The sequence below is a fragment of the Haliaeetus albicilla genome, chromosome 2 (genome assembly GCF_947461875.1).
Source record: "Haliaeetus albicilla chromosome 2, bHalAlb1.1, whole genome shotgun sequence".
In the NCBI taxonomy this organism is placed as follows: domain Eukaryota; kingdom Metazoa; phylum Chordata; class Aves; order Accipitriformes; family Accipitridae; genus Haliaeetus; species Haliaeetus albicilla.
This window is the reverse complement of record NC_091484.1, coordinates 41,915,240-41,933,001: the sequence shown is the minus strand read 5'-3', so window position 1 is coordinate 41,933,001 and position 17,762 is coordinate 41,915,240. Positions and strand designations below refer to the sequence as shown.

The window sequence follows — 17,762 nt, the reverse complement described above, 5'->3', positions numbered from 1 at the left end:
AGAATTTTCATGCACCTGCCCTGATAAGCTGAGGTGCCACAGCCCATCGGTGACTTTCCACCAGTCTCAGAGACTGATATCGCCATTGTCCGGATCCAAGTGACACTCATTTCTCTGGACTGCTTTAAAATCAAGCAGGGCAATGAAAAACCCAATTTTACATTACATTTCTACGACGAAACAGGTCTTCCAGAAAAATCCAGAGGAGATGGGCCTGCCTCTCAGCCACCTGAAAGCACCGTCGAAGGCCGGCAGGCAGACAAGAACCCACACTATGATTTTTAAGTTATTCACCAGCATCCTCATTCCTGAGGCGTTCGCTGCATGACAACACGGGGGTGCCTCGTTCCTCCAGCTGGCCAGGAGGCCGCTCGGCAGCAACTCCCTCGCCCTGACAGAAACAAAGAAGGCTCGCTAGGGCGAGGCCGTAACATTTCCATCTGCAAACTGCCTTGAAAAAAATCCGCAACAAAACAAGGTGGGTTTGGTTTTTTTTTTTCCCCTAAATACTTCTAGCGCACAACGTGGGGCACAAAAAACGAGGGCACCCAGCCGGCTTCAAGTGCAGGCCCTCACGAGTCAGCTGGGCGGCAGCAGTTCAGCAGGTGGGCAGGGGACAGGGTAGCGGCACCTTTTCTCCGTGCCGTGGGGCACCATTTTGGCTTCCACGTGGGCTTTTAAAAATAACCAGCTCTGCCAAGGCGCCTGCCTGTAGGAGGGTGCGCCAGGCTGCAGCTCGACTTCACCCTCATGCAAAAGCTGCCGCGCTCCAAGGGTGGGGATGGCAAACGGGGCCCGCGGGTGAACGCCCGCTCAGGGCCTCCTCCCTGAGGAACGGCCTCCTCCCTGAGGCACAGCCCCGCGTAGGCAGGCGCCCGGCCCGGGGCCGAGGGCCGCGCTCCGGCCCGGGGCCGGTGTGGGGCGGCGGCGGCACCAGCCCCGTCGGGCCGTTGGCGCCAGAACCGGCCAGATCCGGCCGGCGCTCGGCTGGCCCCGCGCTCCCGCTCCAGTTCGTCTCCCGCTCGGGGCGGCGTGTGTTAAACTACTACTTAAAAAAAAAAATAAATTATTCCCCCCCTGAGGACCGGGACGGGCTTTCTTCCCCTCGAGATCTTAAGATCTGCCCCCCGCTCCTTCCCCCCGCCTCCCAGCCAGCTCCCACCTCCCCTGAGGGGAGGCGGGCGCCCGCCCGCCGTACCTGGCGCCCTCTGCCCGGGGAGGAGCGCGCCGCGCCGCCCCGGCCCCAACGGCACCGGCACCGGCCGCCGAGCAGGTGGGCGCGCAGGGGGCGCAGCGCTGCGGCTGCTGGGGTCGGGGGGTGCCCGGTGCCTCCGACCCGCCGCGCCGCCCCCGTCAGCCGGAGGCGCCGGGGCCGGGGCCCCGGCGAGGCGGCCGCCTCCCCTCGCCGCTGGGGCCGGGGGCCGCGGTGGGCGAGGCGGCCCGAAGGCCGGAGCTCCCGCCGCGCCGCGGGAGCCGAGACAACTCGGCGGAGAAACTTGCTGCCGGGGCTGGGGCCGGGGCCGGGGCCGGGGCGGCCGGGCACCGCCGCGCCCCCGCCCCGCTCCGCCGCGCCCCGCGGCGGGCTCCGCCGCGCCTCCGGGCCGGGCCGGGCTGTCAGCGGCCGGCCAGGGAGGGCATGGGGGTCCCGGGGAGACCCAGGCCTTTGGGATGCGGTGACTCACAGCGGCGGAGGAAGCGTGGCTGCACGTTAGGTACAGGTTTTGCGTGGTGCTGCTCTTCTGTTTTGTCAAGTAAAGGGAAACGGGCTGTTTTCAGGCGGCGGTGGGTAGGAAGAACTTTTTTCCTAGTTCTCGCCCTTGAAATAGGTGTGCTGGCGTAGGTCAGCTGAGAAAACGCCGTTGACTAATTGCAAAAGCTACCGTGTATTGAATGCTTATGTACCTGCTGCAGGGGGAATACCGGAGAAGCGTTGGAAAGAAGCTCCTAAAGGTTTAATAATAATTAGTATGGGTAAAAATGACACTAAAATCTTGTCATTGATGCATCAGCCTGTTTGCACTAATACAGAGCGACAGGGAATGTGTTGGTAGCGGGTAGCGAAAGGGGGGGGTTGTTATTATTCTTAGGATATGCTTGGAGTTTGCAAAGGCATAGCAGGGGTACCTGATGCCACAGCCCGCATCTCTGCCGGGGCAGGGAGGAGTGGAGGAAGGGTGTGTTTGCGTTGTTCAAGAAGTTCGGGAGTTCTAGGAATAGGAAGGACATGTGAGGCCAGCATGCCTTTTTTTTCATTTGTTACTGAAAGTGGAATATTACTAAGTGAGATTTCTGAAAGGTAGCAAAATAAATCTGATTTAGGAGAGAAGACACTGAGATACTAAATAAAGATTGATGATTTCAACACAGGATGGTCTTGGGACAGTCTGGATTTATGGGCTAAAATTTGCAAGTGCTTCTGCTGTTTCAGGCAGTGAAATATTGCTGAAATTGTGATAACAGTGATACCTGTTATCCTGCATGCTGCATGAATCGAATTGTTGAACTGCTTCCTGATATGTTCAGTTTCTCCATCTGCACATCCAGCACAAACTCCTGCTTATTTAACAACATGTGTTTGTATAATCATTGTTAAAATCTTGAGTTCACATTCTTTGTACTGAAAGACTAGCTACAGGCAAGATGATCAAGGAAATGAATACAACTTCATTCTGTGATGGCAGTCCGAGCTGGGAAGCTCGTTAGGTATGTGTGCGTGAGGATTATTCCCGTTCAGTGCGTGGACCTGTGACCCAAAACAGTGTCCCAGCTGGAATGTGCAGGCGGTGCAGACGCTGCTGCCACCCACGGCTCGTGGGAGACATTGCCCAACGTGAGGTGGAAAGATTGAGTCTGCTTTGCTGTCAGTTACTAGCTTCCATGTACAAGGTAACATACAAGAAGCTCAGTGTGGGACCCTTAAAGAGGATTGCGTAAGTGTGCTTTGTTTCACAGATAGAATGCTTTGGATGTTTTGCTGTAGATGATGATGACAAAATGTGGGTTAGACTCATAACCAGAAAGTAATTCTGTGGGAGTCGATTCTCTTCCTGTAGAAGATCCTGGTCAAGGAATGGGGCTTAGCAACCAGCATGCAATCCCTCTTGATGTTACAGTGACACTGTTGTTAAACATTTTTAAGTGTTATCTACAACGTCTTATTAAGGTTGAGACTCCAGTAGGCTAAGTGGCATACGAAATTGCACAAAAGTGCAGATGTCTGTACCAGCTTGCAATATAAGTATGAAACTCGATTTAAAAAAAAAAAAAATCAAGAATATACATTCTGTGAAGACATGTGTGTAAATAGTTTGATCAGCTTTGCATACAGACTTCAGTTGCTTAGGGGCAGATGCAAAGCTTAATTCATTAGCTGCAGTGTTCAAGTCATTGCTGGTTTGGATCTATTCCTGAAAATGACTGAGATGCACTTGAGTTTCTGATTCTGTGATTGTACTGCACTGGAAAGAGCAACATATGACTGTATTTATTAAATCATGTAGTGAAATACCAAGCAACTCCCTCATTTTTTTCCCTCTCTCCAATGGCACCTCCAAAAGGAAATACAAATAAAGATCCTGTAACATCTCAATTTCTGTAACTGCAGTACATCAGGAAGGGCCATGCTAGGATTGCGTACATTATGACTACTAAATCTGAATTTGCAGAAAGTATTTAGGCAATTTTTGTTTTAAACAGTAAATCAAAACATAGCAGTGTCATGTCTCAGTAATTACACCATAAAGGTCAGCAGTGTTGAATGTCATAACAGAACATACCATAGATCCTAATAGATGCTCTTTATACTTGAAAAGAATAATTTTCTTCGTTGATGAGGTTAATATTTTGGGAAATTCATTATCCTCTGAAAAGAAGACCTTGAACTGAAAACAATATCTTAGTCATAACAAATACAAAAATATTTGCACATTTTAAGAGGTAGATGTTAAAAGCTTCAAAGTTGAATAACACGATTTACTATTTTGTATTATATCTAAAATATTAACTGATTAAATATTAAATAGTTTAATATTAATATTTTAAAATATTCTAGCTTCAAAGAGAAACAGAGCAGTGAAAGGATAGCTGTCAAATTTCTTTGTATGTTTGTTAGTCAGAACTCACCTATAAGAATTACATAATTTTTGAGAAGCATCTGCTTCTGTGGAAGCTTTTCTTCTCTGTGCTCAGTGACTGGGACAAGTTCTGTTCAGTTATCAAAAGTAAGTGAGACTGGACTAGCTCAGTTCGGGTCTCCTACCCTTGACTTCTGTAAGTTACTGATCCTGGATGTGTGTGAGCATCTGCTGCATTATTATGTGGATATTTTATGCCATTCATTATAAAGTCTAATAAATGAGATCACAAATGAAAAATTGAAGCAGATGATTGCTTTGGGAAAATGATACTGGGCTGTGTTGTGTCAGAATAAAGATTCCTAGCTTCTTCTTCAGAGTATATGTAAAATTAATATCTAAATAAACATAATAATCAACTATAATATCCAGTAAATTCTTTTATCTAAAAGTCCTCAGTACTCACAATGAATAAGTAGTGACTGCTATGCAGTTTTGAGGTATAGGTTTCTGGAATGCCTTTACTGCTTATTCTTACAGATCTTCCTCAATTAGTCTGTGCTCTTACACAAAGTAGTTACTCTCTTTGAAAGACTGAAGCTTTCTGAAAATTGGCTTATAGTAGCAAAACCTTAATGGGACTTCACAGTTGCTTTTTCATCTGTGGTTGTTCTGCATCAGGGTTGTCCAGTGGCTTTGTAGCCAGGATGAACAGTGATGTAAACAGTGCTATATTTGCCAACAGAAAAAATGTTCTTGGGGCTTCCAAATCAGAGAGAAAGAGTGTATTTTTAGACAAAATTGTATTCTTTTGAATATGCCCACCTTAATTTGACTTCTGAGTATTGCAGAGTGGACTCATTCAGTATTACATATAAGACAGCTGTAAAGCTGCCTTTGGATTGCTTTGAAAGTATGTGAAACAACTGAAGCATTTTCATAAGGTGTGAAAAGCATATTTTCGTGCCTTGGTAATTCAGACAACAGCTGAAATGGATTTCCTTTAGACTACCAGACATCCTCCTCTCTCTCAAATAAGATCATGCATGGGGAGCCTGATTCTTCCTTGCATTGACCCTCTGTCATCTTTCACCACTGTTAGGCATAGATACATAACTGTCTGTGAAGAGAATGGTATCATTTTGTAGCCAGCCCAGGTAGAGGAGAGGAAGGTAACAGCTGTACTACAGCTACAGTATAAGTGAAAATACAAAGTGAAAAGCAGTGGAAAACTGGACCAAAGGTCCGTACAAGATAAAGTTCACTAAACATAAGAACAGAAATTCAGTGTGAATGCACTTGCTCAGTCTTGACACTGCTCTTACAAATGTCTAAGAAAACTACCTCCTGTGTCTGCTCTGGAGCTTCAATGTAATGGATATGCTATATCCTTCATTTACACTGTTGGCAACTGCCATGTCTGCCTTGATAAATTAAAGCGTTGGCTAGAAATTACAGTGCTTCTCTTTGATTCATAAGATAGGGGTAAAATGCTTCCTTCTAGGTGAACAAAGTGAATGAATGGGTTTAGATATAGCAACCCTTTGTGTTGGTCCCTTCCACAAGCTATACGCAGGTCCGTAAATGACTACTGTACCATTTAACTTTTTCTCGTTGCTATATCATGTTTTACTCCCTTCATTCGAAGTAACAAAAAAAGAAAAAGAGGAGAGCAGAATGTGGTACTGGGTCACAAGGGAGGTCTTGGGATCTTTTGTTCCCCCTTTGTATCCTCTTGTTTGAAAGGTATTATGTTATTGATTTCCTAACTGGCATAGTTTTGTGCAGTGAAAAATGTACATGCACCAGTGCTACTGAATGCATATAAAATAGTCCTGGCAGGTTTGGGGCTTTTGTCCAAGTCAGTTACGCTTTTGTTGTATGGTAAAGAAGAAAAGAAATAACACTGTATCTATACAAAATCTATAGATCTGCTGTGTCGAATAGACAATTCATGAAGAAAATCATGAGGCGCAGAAAAGGCAAGCCAGGCTTACATATCAGCAAAACAGAGCATTTTTTTAGCAACTTATTTTCAGAGGGAATGTTTGCTCCTCTTGGGGATGCGTCAATCACTGCAAAAATATCTGTCAAATTCTGCCTAGGATTTGGACAGAAAGTTGCTTCAGTTGATCAGTGGTGCAAGTGCAAACAGCTTAACACACGTTAGTGATGTTACTTCTATCACCGCAGCTTGTATTTGCTTGAGTATTTTCAGTATTAAACCCAAAGAATTGACCTCACTTCTACTGAAAGCAAAGGAAAATTTAGCATAAAAATTAATAAGAGATGGTTTAGTCCCTAAATTAGTAAATTGACAGAGGGGGTGGAGACTGTCTCTGTGTTGAGCTGTGTGAGTGACAGATGTGGGGCCCAACAGGGCATTTAATGCAGAATGAAAGCCTTTTTTAGCCTTGAAATGACTAAGTAGCAAGGAAATTATGCAAAAGCCGATTGTACAAAATATCCTTGGATCAAGTGATCATGAGTTTACATCACTTAACAGTAGGATAAATGATGCACTGCCGGGGTGGGGGGTGGTACTTGAGCTCGCTCTGAATGAGCTTTACCAGGAGCAGCAAAGGCCAGTATAGCTGCAGAACGGGTATACTGTGGTTGCTTTGCTGCTTTCCTGTGCCCAGACTGTTTTACCTGGTTGTTTTTCTCCAAAATTTCAGTCTTGTATCCAGTCTGTCAATGTGAGGCTTCGTATGTTGGCACTAATACTTACCAGCTCTACTCAGGATATATCTCCTGGTACCTCCTAGAATCACATTTCATTTTTTCAGAGCCAAATCAGCCTAGTTCTGCATTTCCTTTGTTTTTCTTAGTACTAGCAACCTGTGCTGAACCTCTGGTATCATCATGGAGAATTACTTACTTTTGCACCATGTGCAGTGTTTCTTTCACCAGGGCAGACAACTCTACCTTTTAAATGAATTGGCTCCGTTTGTCTTGCCTTGGGTCAGCAGCAGGCAACAGATGAGGTGAATGGTGAAAAAAGCAAAGACAAAGAAGAGAGTGGAGAGTGGGCATGGAGAGAGTGGTAAACCACTTAGCAAAGGAGAGAAATTGTCACAGAGGGAAGTAAAAAAAAGAGAAGGGCCAGATCCGGACTGCTAAAAGTGAAAGCTGGAGTCCAAAATGAGCATAAAACTTGACACCAGAGTTGGTGGAAATGAGTGAGTCCTCATCATTACCCTGCCTGGTCTGAATGTAGCAGATACTGGCTGTACTGGAAGTATTCTTGGGAGCCGATTCTGGCAGCTGATTCTGATCTACTTGTTCAAAGAAGGAAAATTGTAGAAAACCACTTTGGTCCTTTGTGTCTATGATAGACACAACTTCAAAGAAATCTTCTGTTGTCAGTTAATCGCTAGAATTACTTTCCTTCTTCAGCAGGCAGCAAAGTCAGTTGACTATTTTTGGATTCCTAGTGTTCATTGCTTATTCTGTGTGTACGGGTACATATCCATCACATTGTCCTTTCTGAATATAATGACTTTCACAAAGAATTGCAATTGAAGTCCTTTAATAAGTAAAAGTGCTGCATCTTCAATTTAATAAAACTCATTGTTTTTTCTGAGAACTTTGTTTTACTAGAAATTCTGAACTAGGCCTACAAATAAAACCATCTTTTATCAGGGATCTTTTTTTGTTGCAGTTGCAAATGACTTTGCGATTTGTTGTTCATTGTACAAAGTTAAATCGTTGTCCTGAGTAAATGGATGTAAGTTTGGAGCTAGATATTTTGTCCGCTGCCTTTAAAAACAGCTAACAATTTTTTGTGCAAGAAGGCATATTTACACTTCTACGCACATAGGAAGTTTTATAAATATAGCAGCTGTGACTCTTAAGGGGCAGTAAGAACACTTTGCGTTTTAATTTTTTCAGAACAATTAATTAGTTAAAATACTAAAAATGCAATATTATGGTAGTGTAGCAAGGATTCCTAAATAATATAGGGGGTTATATACCTTTTACTTATAAGTATGGAAGCTTCATCCTGGTGTAAATATCATCTAAGTTATCAACTGCATCATTGAAATGGAGCAGCAGTTTCAACAGGATTGACAGATAAGAGCATGAAAGTAAGAATGTATAAACATGTTCAGAAGTTGTAGTTTAATTTGTCAGGATGTTAGGGTTAGCATTTTTACCATTGGAAATAGATTTTGAAGGGAAATTAAGTAATCACAACGTCACTGAAAACCACGATCAAAGCTTCCCATTCTTTCTTTGAGGTGAGGATTTCCCTGGCAACTTATTCCTGCGGGTGACCGGATCATAACGCTTTACATCCCTTATGAAAGACAATTCTCCTTACAGCATACAGTGACCACAGTCCATGCTGGGGCATGATACTGATACTGTGTTGTAGGGAAGAATGGCTCATGTTGAATTGCCAGATTTATTTTCCTTGCATTGGCAGTATTATACTGTGTTTCTTAAGCTGGTAGATGTCAGCCTGACGTGGCATGCATACAGGTTTCTATAAATTTATATTTTCAAGATGGAAAGCTGCAAAAATAGGATCTCTGATGAAACATCATGTGGTTGAAAGTGAAAATTGTAGAATTATTTAAGACATGGATTTTGAAAGTCCTGTAGTCTTCTGATACCCACATTTGCAAATTCTTTTCACTTGACTGGCATTTGAAAACAGACATTTGTTGAGCTGTGTATAGCGAATATGAAAAAGCAAGATGCTGAACACTGCCTTGTTTGGGTTTTCTATTTTGATGCTAGATGCTTTATTGGAAAGCAAAACTTTCTTCTGTTAGGGGAATCGATTAAACAACTTTAGGAATTTCTTTGGTGGAAAGCATTCTGTGTACAGGTATACTTTTCAGATATCTATATTATATGAATGATAGTAAATAAATATAGGAATAACTATAAAGAAGTATATTATTAATAATTATGTGAAAACATACAATTTACTTCTCTGTAGAAACCGCAAAACTTGCAAGTGTTAACTTGAAGCATCAGATTGCCTCTACGAAGAGAGCTCAAGTGCTATTCACACTGAAACTCTAAGGCGTATAAAAGTAAACAGTCATCTTCAGAATGTGGCAGTGACCTTGAACTTCCACTGAGCTGTACTTTATTTAGCTTAGGCCAATGATTAACTTTGCTAATGACTGTATATCCAATTCGCCATTGTTTATATATCTGGCAGTGAAATATGCCATGGCTGTCTTTGTGTGGACGATACCATATATTTCAAGGAAACCCTTTGTATGAATTGTTTCCTTTGCAAAGTTACCGCTTGGTGCAAGTCCTAATTGCTTCTAATTTACCTCATTTGTCTTTGGACTCTTTAACTTGAGGTTAACACTACAGTTGGCATAATATATTTCTTCATCTTATGTGTCATTCTTTTCATCTTGCTCCTTATTTAAAAGAGAATGACAAGTTCTCTTATTCTGCTCCCTTACAGCAATTAGTCTTCTATGGCAGGTCCCCATGGAGCAGAGAAAGCTACACCCAGAAATAGTCATGTATAGGGACGTGAAGTCATCTGTGCAGCTTTGCCTCTGAAGGGAGGTTTGTCGAGGCATAGCACTTTAATTTCTAGTGTCGGCACTGTAGGGAACCCAGCAGAGAACTGCCCACAGCACACATGGAAGCCAAGTGTCTTCCAGTTCCTGTTATCTGTGCTAGGTCAGCCCTGGCCAGTTCGTTGCAGTGTTATCAGGCTCCTGACAGAATAACAGTCATGCTGTTTTTTCAGGCAGAAAGGGGATGCAGCCCTTAGCTGGATCAAGCCTGGTGGAAATAGTCCAAGCTGAGGAGAGCTTACATTCCTTGGCTTAAATGCAGGATACTGTTATGTGCTGTCAGACAATCCCACAGACTCTGCGTAGACAAACGCTGCTTAAGAGTGTTTCATTGGGTATTAAATGGAGAGCCCTCGAGGTTTGTACGTTTCAATGAAATTGAAAAAGCCAGATTCTGCCTTTAGTTGCAGTGATGTAAATGTCGACTGAGAGCAGCAGTTTCTCTCTTAGGTTGTATACAGTCCAGGTACTGTCTGTTAGGAAATGATGAAAGGCTAGAGTTTTCTTAGTCAGCTGTAGGAATATACCTGTGAATGTCTTAAAATATATATAGTAAGGTGGTTATGTATATGAGTGTTTGCCTTTCTTCTGTAAAAGAAGGTTGTAACAGTTTGACACTTCTGCACTGCTCTTAAATCTCTCAAATATGGCAGAGACTATCAAGTTTTTTTGTGGACTGGGTTATTTTTGCAGAGGAAAAAGAAACTGTGAGGATACTCAGAGGCTCTACCTTGATTATTCCTTGTTCTGTTCTCTAAACACAAAATGGCATTCACACTGAAAGCAGTAGAAAGAAATGTAGCATCTGATGCTTAAAAATTACATGGTTTGATTCTGTTATAATTAAAATCTAAACTGGTTCATTCCAAACAGAAGCTTTTTCCAAGTCATTTCCAGTTGTGTGATAGTGACAGCAGAAAAATTGATCTGTATAACACGTCTGCCCTTCTCTGTTTTTCTCTTCTCTGCCTCTACATGTGTTGTACTGTCTTTAAAAGATCCGTGGTATGCTTGTACCAGTGATTTCAGCTGTTCTTCAGTGATGTTTGACAGGAGCAAGTGGGGCACAATTAGGCTCATTGTCTACTTCTCAGATCGTGAAAGTTGAGCAGATGCTTATTGATGCTGTTTCTCCTGTGTAATTTTGAAATTCTTTTAGTTTTCTGTTACAATATAAGGATTTAAAAGTTATGACTCGGAACACTACAGGTAATGGGGAAATCATACTTGATTGTATAAAAGCTGATTAAAAGTTAAAAACAGAGTTTGTGGTCTACTTCTTTTCTTCACTTTTTAGTCAAGAAAATAAGACCAATATTTTAGATAAGCTTTCCTGCACACCTTTGAAATAGATACCCCAGCCTTCACTTTGAGGCGAAAAATTCTGTGAATTTCTCCAAAGCTGAATTACCTACCTCAGAATGCGCAGTTGCAGTGATAGCAAATCCAGTAATAATGAATCAGTTCTTTTGCAGACCTTTCTCCAAATTGATTAAAAGGGTTGTATTTTCAGTTCCAACCATGTTGTTTCGTATTAATGATTATACCACCTAAAGACCTAAGGACTATAGCCATTTAAAAAAAAAAAAAAAGTGCTACTAGTTAAGTAATATTTTTGCGTATAAATGCATATCATGTGCATTTAAATAATTGTGATTTTTCCCCTCTTGTCTTTTCCCCTTCTAGACATTGTTCTAAATTGAAGGTACAGCTGTTTCATGCCTTTCCATGATGGGTGAAGGTATTTTAGCATAGCCTTTGCAGACAGACCTGTGGTGGTCCTGCTGAGCATCAGTACAGCAGGAGACATGTCAGCTGCTGTCCAAAAACTGTGTTGTTTCTTAGTGTGGCTCTGTGCTCCCAGCAGGACTTTGTCTTAGTGTGAGCCCAGCACTGTGGCAGTGACACTTTAGAAGGAGACCTTTGGGAAGTGCTTGGATCAGAGCTTGTGGGCAAGGTGAGACCACATCTGCATAAAAGCTTAGGCAGAGATATTGAGTTTCCCACAGATTAATCCAGCACGCGACTGAGAGAGCATTCCATGAAGAAGAAAGATCTGCATGTACTCTGTCTTCTCTGACACTTCAAAATGAAAGTCTGGGTGAAGATTTTATTTGGGCCTTCAGAAATTAGGAGCATGAGTTCTACATTGAGGACTGCACTGTAGTTCTTAAACCCAGCTGCTATTCAAGCAAGCACTGTGAGAAGAAGCAAGGAACAATCTGTGACACCTGAAATTACCAGTTTTAGAATTACCCTTACCAAGAGAACAAAAAAAGACCAATTGTTTTAAGATCAGAGAACAGTAATAATGTTCACTGACTAATGAGATGACTTGTGAGAAGCAAAACAGCTCAAAAAGTATAACTAGTCCTTGTAAATGTACTTCTGAATTATAATTCTTATATTTCACAAAGCTGATGCTGAGGGGTAGGAGAAACTATTTTGCTTGGTACAAGGTAGTCATATGCAGTGGAGTGCAAATGGGATCAAACTAAGAAAAGGGGAAATTAGGCTGAGTGTCAGGCAATCTGAACTATGAGAGTTATTTGACTGTGAAAGAGCTTCCCAAGGGAAATAATACAAGCCACATTATTTGGGACACCTAAAATTAGACTTCAGAAAGCACTAAAAAAAATGTACAACCTTGCTTCGGTAGGGAGGTGGACTAGAAAAGGCAGGGTTTGGGATTTTCCTTTTTTTGCAATTCTGCAATTGTTGGGCCTGATTCTGTTCTGTGATGTGGAAGTCAAGGGAAGATTTACATTACTTTTTTGCCTGAGAAAACAAGCTAAACACACAGGCTTCTCCCCTCCACCTATTGCCAACTTTTTAAACTATCTCTTTATTTCTGTCCCTCGGGTAATTCAGACAGCTCTTCCAATTATAAAGATGTATATTTAGAGGAGATGAGAAAGCACGCATGTGCCTTAAGGACCCTTCGTGGCATTTCCCTCATCTGGCTCTTAACAGACACTAGAACTGATCAACGTGATACTACTTTTTTGTTTTTAATTCAGAATTTGTTTAGCTTATAATGTGCAAATCCATAATCCCAGCATGTTCTGAAGCTGTCTGAAATTACCAACCATATTTTAACTAGCAACTTAATGGGGGCGGGGGGGGAGGGCAGATGAAATACAGCCTTTAACCAAGGAATAGGGGACTCCAAATAACATGTTGATACATTGAAAGTGCAGTCTTCTACATAATTTTCTTTAAATACAAACCATGTAAGTGAAATAGGTGCAGTAATACAAAACAGGTTCTCATAGCCAGTCCTACGTATTAAAATGTGTAGATCATGCAGTTATGGCTAAATTTTAAGAGCCAATTTTTTTTTATTGTATGTTAGTTTGAAGATGTCTACCTTTATTTACATACAGTCCTTCTTTGCTATCAGTGTCTGCTTGTGTGAATGACAGCCCTCCTTTTTCCAAAGTCTGCTTGAACAAATAGAACCCCGTATGTGGAAAGTGGTTCTTCACTGCGTAGGTATTAGATGTGACTGCCTTCACGCTGTGATGGTATAAAAAACCATGAATTCTTCTGTGTGCACAAAAGCACACCCGGGTCAGGACATTGAGCCTTTGAATTTGTGATAAGAGACAAAGGCAGGCACATATGCAGAATTTCCTGAAAGATGGTTCATTTGTAGAGGATTTGAAACAGCATGGGAGGAAAGCTATAGGGTATCTCCAATATTTCATTCAAGGGCTGTGTGTTGTAGCCCCCCGAAATGCATTCTTCTCCTCTGTCACTGGACAAGAGGATTCAGGATAGGGGAGTGGGATACATGGTGAAGTGAACACTTCCTCTGCACTGAATTTTGGGTTGTAGGTGGCCACACAGCTTCTGGTCCTGGAACTTAGGCTGCATCGCTTGGAGGAATAGGTGCTGTGGCAGGGACTGGTGAGAGAGGCAGCTAGAAAAGTCATCTGATTGCATTTCAGATTGTGACTTCTAAATACCAAGAGCCGATTCCCATTTCCTTTCTCCCACTGCTGTTCGCCTCCAGTGTGCTTTACCTCCTGCTGCCATGCACATGGTCTGCCACAGAAGCGTGGGTTGTATTTTTTTTCTAATTTGACTAAGAGCATATTTCCCAATCTAAATCCTTAATGAAGACAAAAGGCCTGTATTGCAGGGTAGGAAGATACTAACCCGAAACATATTATTAGCAGGGAAGACTCATTCTCCTTATGTCCGTGTTTTTGAATGACTTAATTGAGGAAAAGAGATATCTTCTGATAATAGCTTTTTGCATAGGGCAACAATGAGGGTGGCATGGAGGAGATACTGCGATGTTGGCTTTCTTGGCAAGCTTCATTAAGCCATTATTAAAGTGATTGTAACCAAGTCTGTTACAGATCCAGAGTGCTTTGATAACACTAGTCCTTTGCATAGCAGTCTCTTAATGGAGAAAGCAAGTGTTGCAGAGGCTCTGCATATTTAATTTTTGATTGATCTACCATAAAGTATTTTACAAGATACAGCAGAAGGAAAATACCCAGATATTATCTGGATATTGTTCACGTACACTAGGTAGGAAGTGGATAAGGCTGCATGTATGTTTTAACTTCATTGCCTCTCTAACAAAACAGCTAAGTATTCCCCTAAAGATTGTAACTTGCCTCATTTCTGTCTTGTCTTTTCTCCTGAAGTTCTCCAGATTTAGCTGTCTCATGCCTCCTGCTTACACAGGTGATTCTTAAATTACTTGACCAAAAGGTTTCAGACAGCTGGAAAAGCACAGAGTGCCTGCTTTTAAAAAAGATGGGAAGGACAAGGGGAATAGGGCCTGGGAACTGTGGTCCTTTCAACATAACATCAATTTCTAGGAAAACATCAAAAGGACTAAAATGTTTCTAAATGCTTGGAGGAGACAGGAAAACAAATTATCATCTACAGAGATGTATAAAGAGCAAATGTGTCAAATCAATGTAATTTCCTGCTAAGATAAAGCCTTACAGAAGGGAAAGAAATAGCTGATGTCATATTTTGCGTTATTGTAGGGCTTTTGATGCTGTTTCACATGACATTGCGAAGAGTCTCGGAAGACAGTCATGACACTATGGGCATAAAACTAGATGTAAAACCATATTCAGAGCATTTATCCAAGAGTCACTATCAAAATAGAAGTAGCTATCAAGTATGGCTTGCAGAGGGCTCTCTTTGGCACTCACTAGTACTTTCATTTGCAATTTTACTGATGAAATACAGGGGTTGCTTGTTAACTTTACGGATAACTTCAGACTGAGGAGTGCAGTCATGCTGGGGGCTGGGTTAGAGATGAAAATCAGTGAGTGATGCACTGTCATTCTGCAAGAGATATAAAAAAAAAAGCTTTTGTTCAAAGATATGTGTCTCTTTCGTCAGTGTATTACTAAAGAATTGTGAAAAGTTACCATTTAAAAATGGCAGGAAAAACACGTGACTTTAATACTTGAAATGTCTGGTCCTTGTATGCTGTTATTTAGTAATAGAAGCTTTAAATTGTAGAATTATTTCTTCACTTACTATGCAATCTATCTTTTTTTTTTTCTTCTTCTTTCTTTTTAACATCGAAGCAAGTCCAATGAACCTTACAAAGTTCCTTACTCTGTCCTTAGAGCAGCAAACCTCTGGCTTAAAGTCAACAAAGTTTTTGTCCCAGCAGGAGTGTCTACATGTGGTTGACTGTGATTTGTTCTCTGCAGAACTGTGTTTCAGGGCTATGGGCTAGATTAAGGCAAGGCGTAATAGTTAAAGCTGGACAGGCTGGCATCTGTGTGTTTGGTATTCATGGCACTTGTCCAGATCTGTGAGCTTGCTCTTTAGATGAATGTTGTCATCAGATAACTATAATGAGGCTGTTCGTACTGTAGTTTTGGAAGCGGTGCAGTATAAAAGTCTTCGGTCTGCTGAGAGCTAGAAATTTGGCTGATCTTCAGCTTACAGTGTATAAACACATTCGTCTTCTTTTTTTTTTCTCCCCCCCCCCCCCAATTCTCTTTCTCCTCCCTTCCTTCCCCTCAAGGACATAGACTTCGTCTATATTTTTCATAACTGCGTGAAGCTAGAAATCTTAACGGATGCCTGTGCCACCGCCACCACCACCACCTCCTCCTCCACCGCCTCCACCACCTTCTGGAGGGCCCCCTCCACCACCGCCTCTGGTAAGATTGACTTTTCATCTCTATTAGCAAAAGCTTAGCTATAGCAGCCAGCTGAGAGACCCCAGAATTTTGCCGTGGATATTCATAGCAAATATCTGGGGCAGATGCTTGTTTTGGTGGCTTTTGTTCTTCTGTTTATTTGACCAGTGGTCTCCAAAGTGGGGTGCACCAGATGAACCTACTTGGGGTGCGGGAAGAAAATATTGGAACTTCGGTCATACATGTGTATAACTTATAAATAAATAAATATACATATACTGGGGTGCATGCTTAAAAATTTTTTTACTGCTAGGGGTGCAAGATCAAAAAGTTTAGAGATGATTGCATTAGAGTGCATGTGGTGAGAGTTTAGCATTTGTGAATACTTCTCCAGCCACGGGGTACTCATTTTTGTATTGGTAATGTGCAGGTGGTAAGTGTTAATTTCTTCATTCTCTTTCTTGCAGCTTCTATTAAGACTCACAGTGTTTAGCTGTAGGTGTTGCTCTTTCTAGCACAAGCTGTTTTCCTGGGGATACAGCACAATATGTTTTTATACATGTGCGGGAACAATTACTGCTTGTATCAGATCATTACCGTGTGTGTCATGAAGTAGAACATGTGCCCTGCTGGCATATTTGCAGTAAGAGGAGGATGCTCTGAGTGGAGTTTCAGGGTATTACATTTTCATACCTTCACAATCAATTATTGTACCTATGGTAAAACATGTTTAAGTCATTCCTTGTATTCTGCAATCATTTGTTCATAGCCTGTTTCTGCATTGAAATTCTTAGACCATTTTTGAAGTAGTGAAACCTGGCATGGTTGTGTTCAAGACATAAAATCTCTCCTGACTTTTTTTCATATGTTTTTCTGTCACTGCTTTACTTATTTGCAGTGTACATTAGTCCCTGTAGCAAAACAGTATGTGGTACTTGAAATCCTTGTTATTTTTTTTTAATAACTTTATTTCTCCCTTGCATTCTCTGGCATCTCTGCCTGTTTTGTTCCCATGAAGGTCTGTTGATTTTGTTTGATAATGTTCTTATGTTATCTTCTTCCAGAAAGAGGTTTCCTTGCATATTTCTCTCTGCTACTTTGCAGGCTGAACCATTTTGTAAAGTTCTCCATGAATTGTGGAGATGAAGAGGAAGAAGATAAAGACAGCACATGAAATAAGCAGTGCTTTTTTATCATTCTGTTTTAACTTTGGGCACCACAAGCAGTGTTTTCAATTAGCAGCTCTTCTGGGTTGGTACACAACCTATAGTTAGATACTGAAATAAGTGAGCTGAATTTTGTGAGCAATTTCATGCCCACAACTGCAATTAAAGTCAACAGAAGCTGCAAGTGTTCTTATCCTAATAAATTTAGCTCAGTAAAGTATCTAGAGATGTTTTTAGACTCCTCTAACATATGCCAATTGTAAATGACTTGAGAAAACTAAGAGGACCCCTAAGGACCAGTATGAACAAGTTTGGTTTTTTTTCTTTCTCCTCATTTTCTGATGACTAAAACCACTACTGTGATAGGGTTTTGATATGAGAAGGCTTATACTGTATTTCCATATTTTAGTTAGATCGTTCTGTTTCAAATGTGATCTTCTGTGCGTAAGACATACAGAATTTAGGGTCAATTTTATCTTGGTGATATGATACAAACTAAATGTATTTCTAACTAATGTCTGATATTAAAGCCTTCCTTTTAATAAGCGTTGACTCTAAGAAGAGCACATGAACCAACATAAAGAATTAGTAAAATAATGTGGCAGAACATTGTTTTTTCTGTAGCAGCAAAAGGATTTTTCCTGATCAAAACTGAATGAGAGAGACCTAACTTTGAGAGGATCTGTAGTCTGCCTGGTGAGTTCAGCAGAAGCGCAGTATAAGAGTCAGCTCTCCAGCTGGTGCCAAGTTGCAGAGTAAAATCTTATAATTGAGGAATCCATGAAAACTTCCTACAGACCCTATTTTCTTCTACTAGGAAGC

The 17,762-nt window shown here is 41.6% G+C and overlaps 1 protein-coding gene across 5 annotated transcripts in view; it reads left to right on the top strand.

Moving 5' to 3' along the window:
* The first annotated feature begins 726 nt into the window (after positions 1-726).
* The window catches only part of WIPF3 (WAS/WASL interacting protein family member 3), a 45,815-nt gene continuing 28,779 nt past the window's right edge, over positions 727-17,762 (top strand). For 2 of the 5 annotated variants that reach the window (XM_069772470.1, XM_069772443.1), the window contains exons 1-2: positions 1,282-1,712; positions 15,657-15,795. In XM_069772470.1, the coding sequence (XP_069628571.1) occupies positions 15,712-15,795 (84 nt within the window). In that variant the 5' untranslated portion in view covers positions 1,282-1,712; positions 15,657-15,711. The other 3 variants (XM_069772460.1, XM_069772464.1, XM_069772452.1) reach the window with 3 other exon arrangements.